Source organism: Salmo salar, chromosome 03, assembly GCF_965601325.2.
Source record: "Salmo salar chromosome 03, fSalSal1, whole genome shotgun sequence".
Lineage (NCBI taxonomy): Eukaryota > Metazoa > Chordata > Actinopteri > Salmoniformes > Salmonidae > Salmo > Salmo salar.
In genome coordinates, this window is record NC_138293.1 from 105,292,068 (window position 1) to 105,310,000 (window position 17,933).

Consider the following 17,933-nt stretch of genomic DNA (forward strand, 5'->3'; position numbering starts at 1 on the left):
AGGCAGGTAGCCTAGTGGTTAGGGGGGGGGGGCAGGTAGCCTAGAGGTTAGAGGGGGGGAGGCAGGTAGCCTAGTGGTTAGAGGGGGGGGGGGGGCAGGTAGCCTAGTGGTTAGAGGGGGAGGCAGGTAGCCTAGTGGTTAGAGGGGGAGGCAGGTAGCCTAGTGGTTAGAGGGGGGGGCAGGTAGCCTAGTGGTTAGAGGGGGGGGCAGGTAGCCTAGTGGTTAGAGGGGGAGGCAGGTAGCCTAGTGGTTAGAGGGGGGGCAGGTAGCCTAGTGGTTAGAGGGGGAGGCAGGTAGCCTAGTGGTTAGAGGGGGGGGGCAGGTAGCCTAGTGGTTAGAGGGGGAGGCAGGTAGCCTAGTGGTTAGAGTGGAGGGGAGGCAGGTAGCCTAGTGGTTAGAGGGGGAGGCAGGTAGCCTAGTGGTTAGAGGGGGAGGCAGGTAGCCTAGTGGTTAGAGGGGGAGGCAGGTAGCCTAGTGGCTAGAGGGGGAGGCAGGTAGCCTAGTGGTTAGAGGGGGAGGCAGGTAGCCTAGTGGTTAGAGGGGGGAGGCAGGTAGCCTAGTGGTTAGAGGGGGGAGGCAGGTAGCCTAGTGGTTAGAGGGGGGAGGCAGGTAGCCTAGTGGTTAGAGGGGGAGGCAGGTAGCCTAGTGGTTAGAGGGGGGAGGCAGGTAGCCTAGTGGTTAGAGGGGGAGGCAGGTAGCCTAGTGGTTAGAGGGGCGGCAGCGTAGCCTAGTGGTTAGAGGGGGAGGCAGGTAGCCTAGTGGTTAGAGGGGGGGCAGGTAGCCTAGTGGTTAGAGGGGGGAGGCAGGTAGCCTAGTGGTTAGAGGGGGAGGCAGGTAGCCTAGTGGTTAGAGGGGGGACAGGTAGCCTAGTGGTTAGAGGGGGGAGGCAGGTAGCCTAGTGGTTAGAGGGGGGAGGCAGGTAGCCTAGTGGTTAGAGGGGGAGGCAGGTAGCCTAGTGGTTAGAGGGGAGGCAGGTAGCCTAGTGGTTAGAGGGGGGAGGCAGGTAGCCTAGTGGTTAGAGGGGGAGGCAGGTAGCCTAGTGGTTAGAGGGGGGGCAGGTAGCCTAGTGGTTAGAGGGGGGAGGCAGGTAGCCTAGTGGTTAGAGGGGGGAGGCAGGTAGCCTAGTGGTTAGAGGGGGGGCAGGTAGCCTAGTGGTTAGAGGGGGAGGCAGGTAGCCTAGTGGTTAGAGGGGGGAGGCAGGTAGCCTAGTGGTTAGAGGGGGGGCAGGTAGCCTAGTGGTTAGAAGGGGGGGGCAGGTAGCCTAGTGGTTAGGGGGGGGGGGGGCAGGTAGCCTAGTGGTTAGAGGGGGGGGGCAGGTAGCCTAGTGGTTAGGGGGGGGGGGGCAGGTAGCCTAGTGGTTAGAGGGGGGGCAGGTAGCCTAGTGGTTAGGGGGGGGGGGGCAGGTAGCCTAGTGGTTAGAGTGGAGAGTTGGCAGGTAGCCTAGTGGTTTGAGGGGGGGCAGGTAGCCTAGTGATTAGAGGGGGGGGGACAGGTAGCTTAGTGGTTAGAGGGGGGGGCAGGTAGCCTAGTGGTTAGAGTGGAGGGGCGGCAATACCTGCCTCTCAGACCCTGGACCCTGGACAGAACAACCTCTCAGACCCTGGACAGAACAACCTCTCAGACCCTGGACCCTGGACAGAACAACCTCTCAGACCCTGGACAGAACAACCTCTCAGGCCCTGGACAGAACAACCTCTCAGGTCCTGGACAGAACAACCTCTCAGACCCTGGACCCTGGACAGAACAACCTCTCAGACCCTGGACAGAACAACCTCTAAGACCCTGGACAGAACAACCCCTCAGACCCTGGACAGAACAACCTCTCAGAACCTGGACAGAACAACCTCTCAGACCCTGGACCCTGGACAGAACAACCTCTCAGGCCCTGGACAGAACAACCTCTCAGGCTCTGGACCCTGGACAGAACAACCTCTCAGACCCTGGACAGAACAACCTCTCAGGCCCTGGACAGAACAACCTCTCAGGCCCTGGACAGAACAACCTCTCAGGCCCTGGACAGAACAACCCCTCAGGCCCTGGACAGAACAACCCCTCAGACCCTGGACAGAACAACCTCTCTCAGGCTCTGGACAGAACAACCTCTCTCAGGCTCTGGACCCTGGACAGAACAACCTCTCAGACCCTGGACAGAACAACCTCTCAGACCCTGGACAGAACAACCTCTCAGACCCTGGACAGAACAACCTCTCAGACCCTGGACCCTGGACAGAACAACCTCTCAGACCCTGGACAGAACAACCTCTCAGACCCTGGACCCTGGACAGAACAACCTCTCAGACCCTGGACAGAACAACCTCTCAGACCCTGGACAGAACAACCTCTCAGACCCTGGACAGAACAACCTCTCAGACCCTGGACAGAACAACCTCTCAGACCCTGGACCCTGGACAGAACAACCTCTCAGACCCTGGACCCTGGACAGAACAACCTCTCAGACCCTGGACAGAACAACCTCTCAGACCCTGGACAGAACAACCTCTCAGACCCTGGACAGAACAACCTCTCAGACCCTGGACAGAACAACCTCTCAGAACCTGGACAGAACAACCTCTCAGACTCTGGACCCTGGACAGAACAACCTCTCAGGCCCTGGACAGAACAACCTCTCAGACCCTGGACAGAACAACCTCTCAGACCCTGGACAGAACAACCTCTCAGACCCTGGACAGAACAACCTCTCAGGCCCTGGACAGAACAACCTCTCAGACCCTGGACAGAACAACCTCTCAGACCCTGGACAGAACAACCTCTCAGGCCCTGGACAGAACAACCTCTCAGACCCTGGACAGAACAACCTCTCAGAACCTGGACAGAACAACCTCTCAGACCCTGGACAGAACAACCTCTCAGACTCTGGACCCTGGACAGAACAACCTCTCAGACAGGTATATTTACACATTGTATTTTTTTAATGTTTGTCAGTTATACATTTTTTTTATTTCATATTTTTTTACATTCACAACTTTATATTTACATGAACCCTGAAGAATAAAGACAGACTTTTAGCACTAGTAGGTTCCGCATCTCGACCCGCTGTAGAATACTGACGGAAAAGGCAAGGATAATGTAATGCATCATGTCATAGCTGTCACACGGGCAGAGCAGAAAGCCAATCAGAGATTCTTCCTCTACCTCACCCCTCCACTACCCCTCTACCTCACCACCCCTCTACCTCATCACCCCTCTACCCCTTCCACCCCCTCTACCTCACCACCCCACTACCTCACCCCCACTCCCCCTCTACTTCACCACCCCTCCACCCCTCTACCCCTCCACCCCTCTACCTCACCACCCCACTACCTCACCACCCCTCTACCTCACCACCCCACTACCTCACCACCCCTCTACCTCACCACCCCCACTACCTCACCACCCCACTACCTCACCACCCCTCTACCCCTCCACCCCACTACCTCACCATCCCACTACCTCACCACCCCTCTACCCCTCTACCTCACCACCCGTCTACCTCACCACCCCACTACCTCACCACCCCTCTACCCCACTACCTCACCACCCCACTACCTCACCACCCCTCTACCCCTCTACCTCACCACCCCACTACCTCACCACCCCTCTACCCCTCTACCTCACCACCCCTCTACTTCACCACCCCTCCACCCCTCTACCCCTCCACCCCTCTACCCCTCTACCTCACCACCCCTCTACCTCACCACCCCACTACCTCACCACCCCACTACCTCACCACCCCTCTACCCCTCCACCTCACCACCCCACTACCTCACCACCCCACTACCTCACCACCCCTCCTACCCCTCTACCTCACCACCCCTCTACCTCACCACCCCACTACCTTACCACCCCTCTACCCCACTACCTCACCACCCCACTACCTCACCACCCCTCTACCTCACCACCCCTCTACCTCACCACCCCACTACCTTACCACCCCTCTACCCCTCTACCTCACCACCCCACTACCTCACCACCCCTCTACCCCTCTACCTCACCACCCCACTACCTCACCACCCCACTACCTCACTACCTCACCACCCCTCTACCCCTCTCCCCCACTACCTCACCACCCCTCTACCCCTCTACCTCACCACCCCTCTACCTCACCACCCCACTACCTCACCACCCCTCTACCTCACCACCCCACTACCTCACCACCCCTCTACCCCACTACCTCACCACCCCTCTACCCCACTACCTCACCACCCCACTACCTCACCACCCCTCTCCCCCTCCACCTCACCCCCCCCCCCTCACCTGCTAGTTCTCTCTGTTCCGGCGGGACCTTCCCAGCAGCCTGAATCATGGGGACTGATCCGAAGTAACCGTTGGTTACACCCATGAGGAGAGAAAAGAGGCAGGGCCAGACGGGGTGGGACAAGGTTGGGGTGGAGGAAGGGTACACGCACATCACCAACAGAGGGATGAAGACCACCCGCAGGCAGGAGAAGAGGAGCAGGTAAACCCCCGTCCACTCATAGGGCAACGCAGCCAGGATCTGGAAAGGACAGAGGGCTTAGTGAGGCAAGGTCTATATCTGTATATCTATATATCATATATCTATATATCTATCTATCATATATCTATCTATCATATATCTATCATATATCTATCATATATCTATATATCTATCTATCTATCTATCTATTCTACAGTATCTATCTATCTATTCTACAGTATCTATCTATCTATCTATCTATCTATCTATCTATCTATTCTACAGTATCTATCTATCTATTCTACAGTATCTATCTATTCTACAGTATCTATCTATCTATTCTACAGTATCTATCTATCTATCTATCTATCTATCTATCTATCTATCTATCTATCTATCTATCTATCTATCTATCTATCTATCTATCTATCTATCTATCTATCTATTCTACAGTATCTATCTATCTATCTATCTATCTATCTATCTATCTATCTATTCTACAGTATCTATCTATCTATCTATTCTACAGTATCTATCTATCTATCTATTCTACAGTATCTATCTATCTATTCTACAGTATCTATCTATCTATCTATCTATCTATCTATCTATCTATCTATCTATCTATCTATCTATCTATCTATCTATCTATCTATCTATCTATCTATCTATCTATCTATCTATCTATCTATCTATCTATCTATCTATCTATCTATCTATCTATCTATCTATCTATCTATCTATCTATCTATCTATCTATCTATCTATCTATCTATCATATATCTATCTATCTATCATATATCTATCTATCTATCATATATCTATCTATCTAGTAGACTGACCTTGCCTACGAAGTCGGCCATGTTGAATGTGGCCATGATGAGTATAGGTAGCCACTCCCCCAGGGTTGGGTTGCGTATCTCTGATTCCAGACCAGGAAACAGACACAGAGTGATGCTGTAGGTCACTGCTATAGACAACATGTAGGCCCAGATCACCCTGGCAACGATGTACCTGTGAAGAAACATATCTGACGGGGGAGAGAGGGGGAGGGGGAGGGAGGAGAGGGGAGAGGGAGGAGAGGTATGAGAGGGGGAGGGGGAGGGAGGAGAGGGGAGAGGGAGGAGAGGTATGAGAGGGGGAGGGGGAGGGAGGAGAGGGGAGGGGGATGAGAGGGGGAGGGGGAGGGGATGAGAGGGGGAGGGAGGAGAGGGGAGAGGGAGGAGAGGTATGAGAGGGGGAGGGGGAGGGAGGAGAGGGGAGGGGGATGAGAGGGGGAGGGGGAGGGGATGAGAGGGGGAGGGAGGAGAGGGGGAGGGATGAGAGGGGAGGGATGAGGGGGAGGGGAGGGATGAGAGGGGAGGGGAGGGGAGAGGGGGAAGCGAGGGGGAGGAGAGAAGGGGAAGGGGAGAAGAGGGGGAGGGAGGGGGGAAGAGGGAGAAGGGGGAGGGAGGGGGGAAGAGGAAGAAGGGGGAGGGAGGGGGGAAGAGGAAGAAGGGGGAGGGGAGGAGATGGAGGAGGGATAAGTGGGAGGGGAGGAGAGGGGAGAGGGGGAGGGAAGAGGGATGCTGTAGGTATTCATAGTGTACAAACATTGGGTAGAATCATTGAGTATGTTTACAAAGCACACTAATACATTCGATATTACAGTTTCTCCAGATCACGAAGACACTTTGAATGAAACTGGCGTGGATCTGATCTGATCTGATCTCCATCACAACCTCATGAGCACTACAGTATTACTTTGTGCTAAACTCTTAAAGTCATTTCTCTTTTGTTTTTCACACACAATGCAAATGCTAAGCACATTTTTGGAAAAAACAGTAAACACAACTCTCTTCAAAAAGATACAAAACTCAGTTGAGCAAATGATGTCAAACAAAATGAAAACATTTGGTCACATCTGATACAAATTACTCGCATGAATGTGAACCTCTTCTGCACGTGTGCAAAAACGTCTTTGCACAATTGTTCAATCAGAAATCATTCATGCGTACAAGAGGTCACCTCTGAGTTGCTGTTGGCAAGACAGGACCAAGTCAGAGGCTGAGGGCAAGACAGGACCAAGTCAGAGGCTGAGAGCAAGACAGGACCGAGTCAGCGGCTGAGAGCAAGACAGGACCCAGTCAGCGGCTGAGGGCAAGACAGGACGAGTCAGAGGCTGAGGGCAAGACAGGACCAAGTCAGAGGCTGAGGGCAAGACAGGACCAAGTCAGAGGCTGAGAGCAAGACAGGACCAAGTCAGCGGCTGAGGGCAAGACAGGACCAAGTCAGAGGCTGAGGGCAAGACAGGACCAAGTCAGAGGCTGAGGGCAAGACAGGACCAAGTCAGAGGCTGAGGGCAAGACAGGACCGAGTCAGAGGCTGAGAGCAAGACAGGACCGAGTCAGAGGCTGAGAGCAAGACAGGACCAAGTCAGAGGCTGAGGGCAAGACAGGACCAAGTCAGAGGCTGAGGGCAAGACAGGACCGAGTCAGAGGCTGAGAGCAAGACAGGACCAAGTCAGAGGCTGAGGGCAAGACAGGACCAAGTCAGAGGCTGAGGGCAAGACAGGACCAAGTCAGAGGCTGAGGGCAAGACAGGACCGAGTCAGAGGCTGAGAGCAAGACAGGACCGAGTCAGAGGCTGAGAGCAAGACAGGACCAAGTCAGAGGCTGAGGGCAAGACAGGACCAAGTCAGAGGCTGAGGGCAAGACAGGACCGAGTCAGAGGCTGAGAGCAAGACAGGACCGAGTCAGAGGCTGAGGGCAAGACAAGACCAAGTCAGAGGCTGAGGGCAAGACAGGACCAAGTCAGGGGCTGAGGGCAAGACAGGACCAAGTCAGGGGCTGAGAGCAAGACAGGACCAAGTCAGAGGCTAAGAGCAAGACAGGACCAAGTCAGAGGCTGAGGGCAAGACAGGACCAAGTCAGAGGCTGAGGGCAAGACAGGACCAAGTCAGAGGCTGAGGGCAAGACAGGACCGAGTCAGAGGCTGAGAGCAAGACAGGACCGAGTCAGAGGCTGAGGGCAAGACAAGACCAAGTCAGAGGCTGAGGGCAAGACAGGACCAAGTCAGGGGCTGAGGGCAAGACAGGACCAAGTCAGGGGCTGAGGGCAAGACAGGACCAAGTCAGGGGCTGAGAGCAAGACAGGACCAAGTCAGAGGCTGAGGGCAAGACAGGACCAAGTCAGAGGCTAAGAGCAAGACAGGACCAAGTCAGAGGCTGAGGGTGAAACAGGACCGAGTCAGAGGCTGAGGGCAAGACAGGACCGAGTCAGAGGCTGAGGGCTGTTTATTTACCACCACAGAAAGATGCTGGCACTAAGACCGCACTCAGTCAGCTGTATAAGGAAATAACCAAACAGGAAACCGCTCACCCAGAGTCGGCGCTCCTAGTGGCCAGAGACTAATGCAGGGAAACTTAAATCAGTTCTACCAAATTTCCATCAACATGTTAAATGTGCAACCAGAGGGAGAAAATAATTCTAGATCACCTGTACTCCACACACAGAGACACGTACAAAGCTCTCCCTTGCCCTCCATTTGGTAAATCTGACCATAATTCTATCCTCCTGATTCCAGCTTACAATCAAAAACTAAAGCAGGAAGTACCAGTGACTCGGTCTATAAAAAAGTGGTCAGATGAAGCAGATGCTAAACTACAGGACTGTTTTGCTAGAACAGACTGGAACATGTTCTGGGATTCTTCCGATGGCATTGAGGAGTACACCACATCAGTCACTGGCTTTATCAATAAGTGCATCGAGGACGTCGTCCCCACAGTGACCGTACGTACATACCCCAACCAGAAGCCATGGATTACAGGCAACATTCACACTGAGCTAAAGGGTAGAGCTGCCGCTTTCAAGGTGCGGGACTCTAACCCGGAAGCTTACAAGAAATCCTGCTATGCCCTCCGACGAACCATCAAACAGGCAAAGCGTCAATACAGGGCTAAGATTGAATCCTACTACACCGGCTCTGACGCTCGTCGGATGTGGCAGGGCTTGCAAACTATTACAGACTACAAAGGGAAGCACAGCCGAGAGCTGCCCAGTGACACGAGTAAGACCTTTAAACAGGTCAACATACACAAGGCTGCGGGGCCAGACGGATTACCAGGATGTGTACTGTGAGCATGCGCTGACCAACTGGCAGGTGTCTTCACTGACATTTTCAACATGTCCCTGATTGAGTCTGTAATACCAACATGTTTCAAGCAGACCATCATAGTCCCTGTGCCCAAGAACACTAAGGTAACCTGCCTAAATGACTACAGAACCATAGCACTCACATCTGTAGCCATGAAATGCTTTGAAAGGTTGTTAATGGCTCACATCAACTTTGAGGGGTACTATGGTGTTGAACGCTGAGCTGTAGTCAATGAACAGCATTCTCTCACACAGGTGTTCCTTTTGTCCAGGTGGGAAAGGGCAGTGTGGAGTGAAATAGAGATGGCATCATCTGTGGATCTGTTAGGGCGGTATGCAAATTGGAGTGGGTCTAGGGTTTCTGGGATAATGGTGTTGATGTGAGCCATGACCAGCCTTTCAAAGCACTTCATGGCTACAGCCAAGACAATGCAGCAGTTGCTTCAGGACAAGTCTCTGAATGTCCTTGAGTGGCCCAGCCAGAGCCCGGACTCGAACATCTCGGTGAGACCTGAAAATAGCTGTGCAGCGACGCTCCCCATCTAACCTGACAGAGCTTGAGAGGATCTGCAGAGAAGAATGGGACAAACTCCACAAATACATCAGCTCCACAGGTAACTTCCACAAAGCTGTGAACGATCTGAGAGACAAGGCAAGAAGGGCTTTCCATGCCATCAATAGGAACATAAAATTCAACATACCAATTAGGATCTGGCTAAAAATACATGAATCAGTTATAGAACCCATTGCCCTTTATGGTTGTGAGGTCTGGGGTCCGCTCACCAACCAAGAATTCACAAAATGGGACAAACACCAAATTGAGACTGCATGCTGAATTCTGCCAAAAGATATCCTCTGTGTACAACGTAAAACACAAAATAATGCAGAGCAGAATTAGGCCGATACCCGCTAATTATCAAAATCCAGAAAAGAGCTGTTAAATTCATCATGTCAAAATCACCTAAAAGGAAGCGATTCCCAAACCTTCCATAACAAAGCCATCACCTACAGAGAGATGAACCTGGAGAAGAGTCCCCTAAGCAAGCTGGTCCTGGGGCTCTGTTCACAAACACAAACACACCCCACAGAGCCCCAGGACAGTAACACAATTAGACCCAATCAAATCATGAGAAAACAAAAAGATAATTACATAACACATTGAAAGAATCAACAAAAAAACTGAGCGAACTAGAATGCTATTTGTCCCTAAACAGAGAGAACACAGTGGCAGAATACCTGACCACTGTGACAGACCCAATCTTAAGGAAAGCTTTGACTATGTACAGACTCAGTGAGCATAGCCTTGCTATTGAGAAAGGCCGCCGAAGGCAGACCTGGCTCTCAAGAGAAGACAGGCTATGTGCAACACTGCCCACAAAATTAGGTGGAAACTGAGCAGCACTTCCTAACCTCCTGCCAAATGCATGACCATATTAGAGACACACATTTCCCTCAGATTACACAGATACACAAATAACTCGAAAACAAACCCAATTTTGATAAACTCCCATATCTACTGGGTGAAATACCACAGTGTTCCATCACAGCAGCAAGATGTGTGACCTGTTGCCACAAGAAAAGGGCAACCAGTGAAGAACAAACACCATTGTAAATACAACCCATATTTATGTTTATTTTCCCTTTTGTACTTTAACTATTTGTACATAATATGACATTTGTAATGTTTTTATTATTTTGGAACTTTTGTGAGTGTAATGTTTACTGTTCATTTTTGTTATTGTAGACAGACAGACAGACAGACAGACAGACAGACAGACAGACAGACAGACAGACAGACAGACAGACAGACAGACAGACAGACAGACAGACAGACAGACAGACAGACAGACAGACAGACAGATAGATAGATAGATAGATAGATAGATAGACAGATAGATAGATAGATAGTGGTTGTTACCTCGTAGTCCAGGCCAGCTTCTCCGGATCTTGTCTTTAGGAATTCCAAACCGAACGTACGTCCCTCCCGTGAACTCATCCGTGACGTCATCAGATGGCGACGTCGTCGCCGCCACTCCGTTACCCTGAGATGAGACAAAACACTTCATGTATCAACACTCCCCCCTCTCCATAGCCTCCTTGTCTCCTATCCTCTCCTGGTTTCCTCTGGAGTGCATAACCCCAACATGTCAGGTCAACCAGGTCCCTTAGATAGGAAATAACCGTGTGTGTGTGTGTGTGTGTGTTCAGCAGGTTGACGTAACCTTGTTCAGGTACGTAGGAGACGTAGTCACTGTGATGCATGTGGCAATAAGCCAACGTTACATTAGTAAAATAAAGACTCTCTCTCTCTCTCTCTCTCTCTCTCTCTCTCTCTCTCTCTCTCTCTCTCTCTCGCTACATTAGTTGATTAGCAGCGGGGATTCAGGCCAGAAGAACCACTGATTATCCCACCACTCTACCTGATTATCCCACCACTCTCCCTGATTATCCCACCACTCTACCTGATTATCCCACCACTCTACCTGATTATCCCACCAGTCTCCCTGATTATCCCACCACTCTACCTGATTATCCCACCACTCTCCCTGATTATCCCACCACTCTCCCTGATTATCCCACCACTCTACCTGATTATCCCACCACTCTCCCTGATTATCCCACCACTCTACCTGATTATCCCACCACTCTACCTGATTATCCCACCACTCTACCTGATTATCCCACCACTCTACCTGATTATCCCACCACTCTCCCTGATTATCCCACCACTCTCCCTGATTATCCCACCACTCTACCTGATTATCCCACCACTCTCCCTGATTATCCCACCACTCTACCTGATTATCCCACCACTCTCCCTGATTATCCCACCACTCTACCTGATTATCCCACCACTCTACCTGATTATCCCACCACTCTACCTGATTATCCCACCACTCTCCCTGATTATCCCACCACTCTACCTGATTATCCCACCACTCTACCTGATTATCCCACCACTCTCCCTGATTATCCCACCACTCTCCCTGATTATCCCACCACTCTCCCTGATTATCCCACCACTCTACCTGATTATCCCACCACTCTCCCTGATTATCCCACCACTCTCCCTGATTATCCCACCACTCTCCCTGATTATCCCACCACTCTACCTGATTATCCCACCACTCTACCTGATTATCCCACCACTCTACCTGATTATCCCACCACTCTACCTGATTATCCCACCACTCTACCTGATTATCCCACCACTCTACCTGATTATCCCACCACTCTACCTGATTATCCCACCACTCTACCTGATTATCCCACCACTCTACCTGATTATCCCACCACTCTACCTGATTATCCCACCACTCTACCTGATTATCCCATAGAACCACTGTACTTCATTACCACTCTCCCCCCAGGTCTAGACTGACTTACAAATCTTACTTCCTCTGTAGTGACGTCGTGGTGAACCCTGTATCCCGTCCCGCTGACCTCCGACCCGATGTCATGACCTATCCCCTGGCCGTGACCCCGGTGGGTGGGGCCTGTGTAGTAGCGGACGAATCGTGAGCGACGGACAATGAGGTGGAGAAGGAAGCAGAGCATCTCTATGGTGATGGAAACCAGGAAGAAGATGAGTGTGTTTATTCTCTCGTTACTGATCAGGAGCTTCGTGAAGATACGACTCAGAGAGATGATTACACCTGCTGTACCTGGGGAGAGGAGAGAGAGAGAAGAGAGAGAGAGAGAGAGAGAGAGAGAGAGAGAGAGAGAGAGAGAGAAGAGAGGAGAGGGAGGAGAGGATTAGTGAAGATATGACAAGCATTGTGATTGGTTGAGAAGCGTTCCAAGCCGTGCTAAACAAGTAATTTACAATCGGTAGGCTGGTGACGCAAAAATGTATTGAAATAAATAAATTGTCTGTGTTATGATTACAATAATTCCCCTTTCTGTCAAATTGTCTGGCAATAGCCTACAAGTGTAGCTTATAGATGTATAGAATATACAGTAATATAATGAAGATGTCTAGAATATACAGTAATATAATGAAGTGGTATAGAATATACAGTAATATAATGAAGATGCTAGAATATACAGTAATATAATGAAGTGTTAGAATATACAGTAATATAATGAAGATGCATAGAATATACAGTAATATAATGAAGATGTCTAGAATATACAGTATATAATGAAGTGTCTAGAATATACAGTAATATAATGAAGTGGTATAGAATATACAGTAATATAATGAAATGGTATAGAATATACAGTAATATAACGACGATGACAGCTCTTACTTTCTCCAGTCATCACCCCCTGTGTGTATCTCTTGGGCAGCATCCCCATGTAACCATAGAAACTGGACTGCTGTACTGAGGGAGGACAAACGCAAACACAAAAGGCCTTTTCACACGGCATCGTTCGTAGCCCCGGGCTATCGTAGCCCCAGGCTAAGACTGACTCTGGGCTAGCTTATCCTGTGTTCACACAAGCATTTGTTAACCCTGGGCTAAGGATTCACACTGGTATACCAAAGCCCTGGGATAAGGATTTACACTGGTATTCCAAAGCCCTGGGGCTAAGAATTCACATGGGTATACCAAAGCCCTGGGATAAGGATTCACACTGGTATACCAAAGCCCTGGGCTAAGGATTCACACTGGTATTCCAAAGCCCCGGGCTAAGGATTCACACTGGTATTCCAAAGCCCCAGGGCTAAGGATTCACACTGGTATTCCAAAGCCCCGGGCTAAGGATTCACACTGGTATTCCAAAGCCCCGGGATAAGGATTCACATTGGTATACCAAAGCCCCGGAGGTAAGGATTCACACTGGTATTCCAAAGCCCCGGGCTAAGGATTCACATTGGTATACCAAAGCCCCGGGGTAAGGATTCACACTGGTATACCAAAGCCCCGGGATAAGGATTCACACTGGTATTCCAAAGCCCCGGGATAAGGATTCACATTGGTATACCAAAGCCCCGGAGGTAAGGATTCACACTGGTATACCAAAGCCCCGAGCTAAGGATTCACACTGGTATTCCAAAGCCCCGAGCTAAGGATTCACACTGGTATACCAAAGCCCCGGGATAAGGATTCACACTGGTATTCCAAAGCCCCGGGATAAGGATTCACACTGGTATTCCAAAGCCCTGGGATAAGGATTCACACTGGTATTCCAAAGCCCCGGGATAAGGATTCACACTGGTATACCAAAGCCCCGGGGCTAAGGATTCACACTGGTATACCAAAGCCCCGAGCTAAGGATTCACACTGGTATTCCAAAGCCCCGGGCTAAGGATTCACACTGGTATACCAAAGCCCCGGGATAAGGATTCACACTGGTATACCAAAGCCCCGGGATAAGGATTCACACTGGTATACCAAAGCCCCGGGGTAAGGACTCACACTGGTATACCAAAGCCCCGGGGTAAGGATTCACACTGGTATTCCAAAGCCCCGGGGTAAGGATTCACACTGGTATTCCAAAGCCCCGGGGTAAGGATTCACACTGGTATACCAAAGCCCCGGGGCTAAGGATTCACACTGGTATACCAAAGCCCCGGGGTAAGGACTCACACTGGTATTCCAAAGCCCCGGGCTAAGGATTCACACTGGTATTCCAAAGCCCCGGGCTAAGGATTCACACTGGTATTCCAAAGCCCCGGGGTAAGGATTCACACTGGTATTCCAAAGCCCCGGGGCTAAGGATTCACACTGGTATACCAAAGCCCCGGGCTAAGGATTCACACTGGTATTCCAAAGCCCCGGGGCTAAGGATTCACACTGGTATACCAAAGCCCCGGGGCTAAGGATTCACACTGGTATTCCAAAGCCCCGGGGCTAAGGATTCACACTGGTATACCAAAGCCCCGGGCTAAGGATTCACACTGGTATTCCAAAGCCCTGGGGCTAAGAATTCACATGGGTATTCCAAAGCCCCGGGGCTAAGGATTCACACTGGTATACCAAAGCCCCGGGGCTAAGGATTCACACTGGTATACCAAAGCCCCGGGGCTAAGGATTCACACTGGTATTCCAAAGCCCTGGGGCTAAGGATTCACACTGGTATACCAAAGCCCCGGGGTAAGGATTCACACTGGTATTCCAAAGCCCTGGGGCTAAGAATTCACATGGGTATTCCAAAGCCCCGGGGCTAAGGATTCACACTGGTATACCAAAGCCCTGGGGGTAAGGATTCACACTGGTATACCAAAGCCCCGGGCTAAGGATTCACACTGGTATTCCAAAGCCCCGGGGTAAGGACTCACACTGGTATTCCAAAGCCCCGGGGTAAGGACTCACACTGGTATTCCAAAGCCCTGGGGCTAAGAATTCACATGGGTATTCCAAAGCCCCGGGGCTAAGGATTCACACTGGTATACCAAAGCCCTGGGGGTAAGGATTCACACTGGTATTCCAAAGCCCCTGGGGTAAGGATTCACACTGGTATACCAAAGCCCCGAGCGGACAAACACACATTCGACCAACATTCTATATCTGCCACGGGACCAATGATATAAGCAATAAGGCAATTTTTTTAAACACATTATCTGCTCTTGCTTCTAGCCTAGCTATTTGATTTCCAACAGTGATGGTTTGTATGAACCTTGCTGTCTGCCTTGCTAGACCTCGGAAAACAATGTTTATCACTTTTGAAAATGCCATCTCTCCCCCCCTGTACAGAGAATTCTGTGCACCGACGAGACGTAAACTTTTCTGACCCAGATGTCACGTCCTGACCATAGTAAGAGGTTATTTTCTATGGTAGAGTAGGTCAGGGCGTGACAGGTTGTGTTTGTGCTGTGTTTTCTATGTTTAAGTCTAGTTTTTCTATGTTGTTGTTTTTTGGGTTGATCTCCAATTGGAGGCAGCTGGTCCTCGTTGTCTCTAATTGGAGATCATATTTAGTAGGGGTTTTTCTTCCTGGGTTTTGTGGGTTGTTATAATTTCAGTAGTGTTTGTTTCTCTCTGCGTCACGGTTTGTTGTTTTTGTCATTCCAGTTATTTCTGTATTGCAAAGTTTCACGGAATTAATAAAATGTGGAACTACAAACACGCTGCGCTTTGGTCCGCTCCTTTCGACAGCGGTGACACCAGAGGCAAAATCATGAACCAATTATTATTATAACGGATTGAAATGAAACGTCAATAGAGAAGCTATGTAAACAGATTAAGATGTGGAACGTTTGTTGCCCTTTTCAGCTGTAGAGTTTGTGGCTTCAGTTGGCTAGCTGAGCGAGAAGACGTTAGCAAGCTACTACTACTGTTGCATAGCAACCGTTAGCAAGCTTGCATAGCAACCGTTACCAAGCTTGCATAGCAACCGTTACCACGCTTGCATAGCAACCGTTAGCAAGCTTGCATAGCAACCGTTAGCAAGCTAGCATAGCAACCGTTACCAAGCTTGCATAGCAACCGTTACCAAGCTTGCATAGCAACCGTTACCACGCTTGCATAGCCCACCGTTACCACGCTTGCATAGCAACCGTTAGCAAGCTTGCATAGCAACCGTTAGCAAGCTTGCATAGCAACCGTTTTTGTTAGCCATAGCAGCCAAAGTTTTTGGCATTGATTTCGTTTTTTTTCTTTTTCATCAGGTTTTTGGAAGGATGAAACAGTATTAAATGTCCTTTTTAAAATAGCGTGCAGAACGCAGCACAGGCATATACAAATTAAGTGAAAATGCAGTTTTTGTGATTACACAGTGAAAATGATATGCGTTTCCCCCCTCAAAGTCGGTGCTAAGCCAACTAGCCCAGGGCTAAGAGCCTCCTTCTCCCAGGGCTATAAGAGCCTCCTTCTCCCAGGGCTGTAAGAGCCTCCTTCTCCCAGGGCTAAGAGCCTCCTTCTCCCAGGGCTATAAGAGCCTCCTTCTCCCAGGGCTATAAGAGCCTCCTTCTCCCAGGGCTATAAGAGCCTCCTTCTCCCAGGGCTATAAGAGCCTCCTTCTCCCAGGGCTATAAGAGCCTCCTTCTCCCAGGGCTATAAGAGCCTCCTTCTCCCAGGGCTATAAGAGCCTCCTTCTCCCAGGGCTATAAGAGCCTCCTTCTCCCAGGGCTATAAGAGCCTCCTTCTCCCAGGGCTAAGAGCCTCCTTCTCCCAGGGCTAAGAGCCTCCTTCTCCCAGGGCTATAAGAGCCTCCTTCTCCCAGGGCTGTAAGAGCCTCCTTCTCCCAGGGCTAAGAGCCTCCTTCTCCCAGGGCTAAGAGCCTCCTTCTCCCAGGGCTAAGAGCCTCCTTAGCTAAGGTGCAGTGTGAAAACGGTTAAAGAGACAGAGACAGAGAGCACGGAGTTAAATAACCAGGATGTCACATGTATTATTCAGTCGACTAAAACTAAGATTAAATAAATCGGTAGTCACTAGTACTACCGAAGTACATCGTCAAATAACATATCTCTAAAGGGAAGGCAACGGACAGGGAAGGGTTAGGGTGTTCGTGTGCTACCTGTACATCCGAAGGCGACCACCCCAACGGAGAAGAGGTTGACGACGTAAGCCTGTCTGGTAGTGAAGGATTCCAACCACACATCAAACACGCTGACAAACACCAGCGGACCCAGAGCAAACAGGTAACCTGGTGGGGGGAGGAGGGTTGGTTTACTGTGTGGTAACAACAGGTAACCTGGTGGGAGGAGGGTTGGTTTACTATGTGGTAATAACAGGTAAACTGGAGGGAGGAGGAGGGTTGGTTTACTATGTGGTAATAACAGGTAACCTGGTGGAGGAGGGTTGGTTTACTATGTGGTAATAACAGGTAAACTGGAGGGAGGAGGAGGGTTGGTTTACTATGTGGTAATAACAGGTAACCTGGTGGGAGGAGGAGGGTTGGTTTACTATGTGGTAATAACAGGTAACCTGGTGGGAGGAGGGTTGGTTTACTATGTGGTAATAACAGGTAACCTGGTGGAGGAGGGTTGGTTTACTATGTGGTAATAACAGGTAAACTGGAGGAGGAGGGTTGGTTTACTATGTGGTAATAACAGGTAACCTGGTGGGAGGAGGAGGGTTGGTTTACTATGTGGTAATAACAGGCAACCTGGAAGAGGAGGGTTGGTTTACTATGTGGTAATAACAGGTAAACTGGAGGAGGAGGGTTGGTTTACTTTGTGGTAATAACAGGTAACCTGGTGGGGGAGGAGGGTTGGTTTACTATGTGGTAATAACAGGTAACCTGGAAGAGGAGGGTTGGTTTACTCTGTGGTAATAACAGGTAACCTGGTGGGGGGAGGGTTGGTTTACTATGTGGTAATAACAGGTAACCTGGAGGAGGAGGGTTGGTTTACTATGTGGTAATAACAGGTAACCTGGAGGAGGAGGGTTGGTTTACTTTGTGGTAATAACAGGTAACCTGGAGGAGGAGGGTTGGTTTACTTTGTGGTAATAACAGGTAACCTGGTGGGGGAG

The 17,933-nt window shown here is 50.2% G+C and overlaps 1 protein-coding gene across 1 annotated transcript in view; it reads right to left on the bottom strand.

Moving 5' to 3' along the window:
- Positions 1-3,095: 3,095 nt before the first annotated feature.
- slc29a4a (solute carrier family 29 member 4a) overlaps positions 3,096-17,933 on the bottom strand; it is a 40,025-nt gene continuing 25,187 nt past the window's right edge. The window contains exons 5-11 of the mRNA XM_082973152.1: positions 16,975-17,103; positions 12,822-12,896; positions 11,965-12,233; positions 10,487-10,610; positions 5,278-5,465; positions 4,255-4,495; positions 3,096-3,106 (exon numbers count right to left, since the gene is read on the bottom strand). Of these exons, the coding sequence (XP_082829278.1) occupies positions 3,096-3,106; positions 4,255-4,495; positions 5,278-5,465; positions 10,487-10,610; positions 11,965-12,233; positions 12,822-12,896; positions 16,975-17,103 (1,037 nt within the window). The remainder of the gene's footprint in view (positions 3,107-4,254; positions 4,496-5,277; positions 5,466-10,486; positions 10,611-11,964; positions 12,234-12,821; positions 12,897-16,974; positions 17,104-17,933) is intronic.